Source organism: Eretmochelys imbricata, chromosome 13 (genome assembly GCF_965152235.1).
Source record: "Eretmochelys imbricata isolate rEreImb1 chromosome 13, rEreImb1.hap1, whole genome shotgun sequence".
NCBI lineage: Eukaryota > Metazoa > Chordata > Testudines > Cheloniidae > Eretmochelys > Eretmochelys imbricata.
The window spans coordinates 17005560-17011559 of NC_135584.1; the positions used below are offsets into that span (position 1 = coordinate 17005560).

The 6000-nt window shown below is 40.0% G+C and overlaps 1 protein-coding gene across 5 annotated transcripts in view; it reads left to right on the forward strand.

The window, feature by feature from the left end:
* B4GALT5 (beta-1,4-galactosyltransferase 5) overlaps positions 1–5485 on the forward strand; it is a 65552-nt gene extending 60067 nt beyond the window's left edge. For all 5 annotated transcript variants that reach the window (XM_077832625.1, XM_077832630.1, XM_077832626.1 and 2 more), the window contains one exon: positions 2359–5485. In XM_077832625.1, coding sequence (XP_077688751.1) covers positions 2359–2506 — 148 coding nt within the window. In that variant the 3' untranslated portion in view covers positions 2507–5485. The remainder of the gene's footprint in view (positions 1–2358) is intronic.
* Positions 5486–6000: the final 515 nt, after the last annotated feature.

Here is a 6000-nt window from a genome sequence, read left to right on the forward strand (position 1 = left end):
GAATGTAAAGAGTTAGATTGTGTATCAGGATTGGCATTCCAACAGGACCCAGAGAGCTGTTTCCGGAAGCATAAATGGACACATGCTGTCCCCTATTTTCCAGGGGGAACCCCAGGAAGAGTATGAGTGAGCAGTATGCAATGGTGCGAAAGAGCTTGTTTAACAGAACCAGTGGGAATGATTTATTTGTGAACAATTACATGACTTAGCACCTCACAAGCTACAACTGTTTGTTTAGAATGGCAATTAGATGTAAATTGTATTATCCACTACTAATACCAGAACAGGAACTGCTAGGAGAGCTCTAGAAGAGAAACTCACAAAGCTCACCCTGCTAATACTTTTTGAATTAACTGCAAATTCAAGCAGGGAATAAACCTGCAGTTCATTAAGCTCTGGGCCTCTTTCTGGCATCAACTTTCCTGTTCTCCGAGCTTCTGTTTGACAGAGATAAAAATCTTTTTCCTCTCTATATCTGGATTTCATTTTGCTACCAAACAGATTATGGTGAGGAAAAGAAGTTTCTACCATTTCAATTCTCTGTAGCTGAACCAAGGAAGTCAATTTCAGGGGAAAAATGTCACACTTGTTCCGTTTCTCTGAAGTATCAAAGGGCTACAATGCAGTGGAAATGAGAGCTTTAGATTTGCCTCCTTTATTTCATCAGATCTGGAATTTTGTAGGCTGATGGTCAGGGTGCATCCAGTGAACTGCTGTCACTTATTTGGCAAGAGTCACTTGAGGTGCGTTGCTACCTGAAGGTATGTTTCAGAGGGTTCTGAAGCGGTCTGTTTATCTTTTAAGCCATTCAGCTTGCTAGCTGGAGGTATTACAAATCAGAGCATAACATCGTAGCCCGCCACTGACTGTAAAGCTTGCAGTGACTAAGGACTACCTGACTTAGTTCAAAGCCTTTGAACTAACGCTTTCTTTATTACCCTTTTTTCTGTAACTAGGGCTTTGTCTAGTATGGGGTCTGGTTAGAGCCACCAGTGTATTTACTCAAGAGTGCTCCCTAGTGTAGATGGGCCAAAGCTGGTATTTGCTCCGGTGCATCTTAGCCCTGCTTTATATTGATGTCATTGGTGTAAACAGCTTTGCCTGACTGCTCCTGTAATGTCAGAGCCCTGTGCTGATGAATCTCCAGCCTCCTCACATCTCCTCCTGGATCCCACTGTTTCTCACTTTAATTGATCAAATGGAACTTCACTTCCCTGTATACTGTTCTTACTGACACACTCATAGTCTGTTCACTCAAACCTTGAGCTGATTGTCAATTTCCCCACACCCAATCTCTTGCCAGATCTGCGCTGCTACTTCTCCCTCTGCTGTGTCCTTTCCACCCCACTGCTAAAACTGTATCATATGCCACTGTTTTTCTCTTGCTTGGGCTACTGTAATCTCCTCCATTCTGGACTCACTCCTTCCCCCTCTTCAATCTATCCAGCACGCTGCAGATAAATCTTTTCCTGCTGCTCCTGTAACATTAACTACTTCACCTCTGTGTTCCTTTACTGATTTAATATTTCACTGGACCAAGTTCAAAGGCTTCATGCTCTACTTTAACACCCCCTCTGGAAAAGCACTAAAGATTGTGAAACATGTAGATACTACAGTATTGAGGCTGTGCAAGTACCAAAGAACCTGACCCTGCCTATATGTATCCACCTGTTCCCTCTCACACCTTGTGCTGTCTCTTGTACCTCTGTGACTCTTTTCCATGGGCCCCCAACTCTGAAATGAGGTGCCAAGAATCTTTGTTCTCCCCCTCCTCAAAGTCAGTTCTTCTGGTTTCTGTTCACCCCCAGCCTCTAGTCCAATGCCATTTGCTCCTGCTCTTTTGAGTGGTTTTATTTTGTCATCCATCCTTCCCCTCATTTACTCTGTCTCACTTAGATGGTAAATTCTGTGGGATGGAGGCCATGTCTTATTTTTGTATGGGGTACACAGAAAACGCCTGGAGTCATTCAGCTGCTTTGTGAGCATGATCTACATTTTTGGGGAAGGAAGTTATCAATTCTTATTTCTGTGCATATTGACAGTTTGACAAAACTGTGCCAGCTGGACACACAGAAAACATACTAGCCTAAAAAAATAACACTGATCTGATTCTGGTCTGTGTTATGCAATGTTCCAGAGAGTGGATCAAAATTTTATTTCTGCAAAGTATTAAATATTTGTGTCTAAATTCTGGAGTTGTCTCTTATACATACATCTTAAGGGGTCTGTGTTCAGGAGGATTTTCTCATGTTAGCTTTTTCTTGTTGGGACTGTGTGTAGTAGCTCTCAGCCTAAATTTCTGCAGCCTTGAGCAGTGTTGGGAGTGGATACATCCATCTTTTGTTCTCTTTTAAACAGGTATGCGTTGCTGAGGAAGTCAAAAGAGAGGCAAGTCCTGGACGGCCTCAGTAACTTGAACTACTTTCCAAACGTTACGTATGACGCCTTGTATAAAAACATAACTGTTAACCTGACACCAGAGCTGGCTCTGGTAAATGAATACTGAGAGGAGAAAATAAGTTTGCTTTGCCCTTCACCAAGAAAGCAACACGTTAGACATACTTTTATAGGGTTACCAAGGACAAGAAACACATTGTCTAATGAAGGATCACAGTATTTCGAAGAATAAAATTGAAAATGCACGCACAAATCGTCTGGCCCAATCCGATTGTTTGTGCAGCAAGCTCGGGGAATTCACTCGCTTTCTGGTTTTATGAACAATGGTGTGACCTGCTGCTCTCATCTCTGCATTCCGTCTCCTCCAACAATCTCAGATATCACAACAGTGATCTGACGTGCTTTCTTCTCACGGAACCAGTTTGGCTGAATGACTCTGTTGGCTTCTTGAGTTTGGATGCCAGAAGCAATCCAGTAGGCAACTGCCCTAATAGGAGATCAAATGAAACTTAAGATGATACCATTCTTCTACATTTATGTGTTGTTTTTTTTAATGACCTGCTTAAACTATATACAACAGAATCGCTTCTTAAAGAAGTGTAAGTGTAAATAAGCTGTGTAAAATGCCTTTTTTATTTTCTTTTACAATTAAAACTCAAGCGAAAGGTTTACATATTAAGGTCACTCATTTAGACCCTATCCTGCAAACATATACATAATGTTACTCCTAAGCAAGTCCCTCTACTCATGTGAGTAGTCCCAGTGATGTAAAGTTAAGCTTAAGTGTTTACAGGATAGGGGCCTTAGTTGGTAGGATGCTGGGGTTCAGAAATATGGAGCCACATCATTGCTTATTACAGAAATGGCGTGGGCTTTTTGGGAGAAGGGAGGGAGAAGGGAAACTTCATGAAAGAACAAATATCCAGCTCATATCATTGTGCAGTAGATAATGTGTAAATTATAGTTCATATGGAGTTTTTCCATTTTATTTCTCTTGGGTTTTCATTGTCCATTACCCTCTATTCCACAGTGGTGGCAAGTGCAAGCTTAGATTCTAGACTTATTCAAACACATCCCTCCTCTTCTCCTCTCTCTCGCCCCCTTACAAAATTCACCAGTAGGCCTGTGTGGTTTCCATGCACAAATCCCAAAAATCTTACCTTCCCTCCTCAGTCACTGTCTTTAGGTTTGGGCAGTCAGCTGCAGTTTATTAAATCTGCCTCTAAATTAACAACGTTCTACAGTGATTCCTCTAATGTAACATTTTTGTTTCATAAATGGTATTTTGATATATTTATTGTGTAAATTGAACAGAACACTGAACTAATTACATTCTAACAGTAGGTAGAATCCTTGGTTATGATCCTTAGCCAGGGAATGCATTCCACAAGTTCAAATAGTGAGCTAGATTTATCCACCGATGTAAAATCATAATGAGAAAAAATGAAGGGCATTCTAATTAGTTCAGGAAAACATAAGTATCCAGAACTGAAGTGCTTGGTTGATATCCCCATACAGTTTTACAGGTTTAGGTTTTTTTCTGAACTGTTCTCCTTGGGTTGTGCCTGTTTTGGGATTGTTTTTTTCTGGTTTAAAACCAATCCATCACTTACACAGTATGTACAAACTCACTTTTACTTGACTTCTATATGGTAAAAGTGCTTTGGGTTGCTTTTTTATATATCTATATATAGAGATTGTGAGTATTTAAACTCAGAAGTACTTTAACTTTCTTTTATTGCATTGTTTGCCTTCTGTTTCCTTAACTCTTATGGTTTACGTTGTTTTCTCGGTTCCATGGACATATGATCCCCATACACATCTGCTGTGGGTGTGATTGACCAGGGCTCTTTTTGGTCTCTCGAGAATAACTTAGGTTTAGAAAATATGGAGTTCTTGTTGTGTAGACCTTATCAGCCTGCATGAAAGGACAGTGCATCTGGCCTTGAAAGTGCTGGTAAGTTTGTAATTTAGGTTTAAAGTCTTGGAATACATGTGCTTTAAAATTGTTTCTTGAAGGTTATTTATAGTTTGGTTTTTATGGCACATATAGCAATAAAGACTCTCTTGCTTCTGATCCTTGATCTCTGTAATTCTTGTGGACCCTTTTCAAATGCTGAACCTTTACTCTCCCCCTCATTTCTTTAATCTTGAAATGTTGCTAGCAACTGATGTCTTTAATGGTGCTTCAAACAAGGAATGTATTTCAAATGGTCTAAATTCACCACTACGTGAATTGTGCATGCATGTGTGAGTAGATGTTAGGCTGTATTTTAGTTTGAATCCTCAGTCTTTAATGTATATTTTACCATCTCTTACACCCTATGTTTTGAACAAAAAAGGCATTCCCTCTACTCAGAAATGTACTCATTTAAGGTTGGCCTGAAAGTGCCCATTTCACACCTAATCAGTGTCACTCTTTGCAATTTTTTTTGTCAATCAGGTTGGGTTTTTCCCTCTCTCTAAAATGTGGAATATCTTAAAATGTGCACTGTTAATCTTATCAGCTAAGTCAAATATTGTGTAGAAATGTAATTGTTAAAACATTTTGTCAAGCGCATGTGCTGTTATGGTGTAAAAATTCTCATAGTAAAAAGAACTGTACATATTCTGGCAGCTGAAATTCAACAAGGCCACTTGTGCACCCCTTGTATGTCAACATTGTCTACTAACCTTGCTGGGAGTCAGGGCGTGTTCAGTGCTGATTTTTTTTAACAAGCCATGTGGGGTTTTATTTGCTAAAATATTTATTTAAAGTTCATTATTTTTTTAAAGATCCTCTTCTATAAGGAATTTACCAACTGAGCAAGAGTCACACACTTCTAGTCACCCACTGTCTGAGGTGGAGTTAAACCATAGGTCGTATCCGTCCATCATCATGGCTTTTGAACTTACTCTTACATTTTTAAGAGGTGCCAGGGTACATGTTTGCACTGAAATGTAGTGTTTTAAGAGAGACACACACACACACTTTTTTCAGCAGAGCAATCCTTTGTATCATTACATTTATTTACCCATGTGTTTGTACATTTTTGTATTTAATTTATGAATGATTTTTCAGTAAAATACATATTCAAGAACCAAGAAATTGCAGTGGAGTCTCTTATGTTGTGTGTTCTTTTGGGGAGGAAGGGGAGGCTTGTGGCTTCTATCTGTTGAGGAAGGGAAGAGGAGGTCTCTGTACCTTAAATGGTAAGTCTTTAGAACAGAGCAAAATGTCAACAAACAGGAAAAAAAAAGAGTGCTTGAGGGTCCACCCAGTCTTCTGCTCTTGGGTATGGAGTCCAACATTGTTTTTATTGCAGCAGCATGGAGAGACATCATTCTGAGATCAGGGTCCAATTGTGCTAGGCACTGTGCAAACACAATCAAGATGGTCATTGCCCTGGAGAACTTAAATATAAGTGACGGATCAGACAGCAGGTGGATGCAACAAACATGGGGGAAGCACAGGTAGCAGTGAAATAACTAATAGTCCAGCACATCAGCTGCTTAGCATTCCCACAGGCATTCACTCCTTTGCTAAGCCGCTATAGACCTTCTCTTGAGCAACTGTGCAAAGGGAAGGGAAAACCACGCTGCTCAGGCTCCAAAGAAGAATAG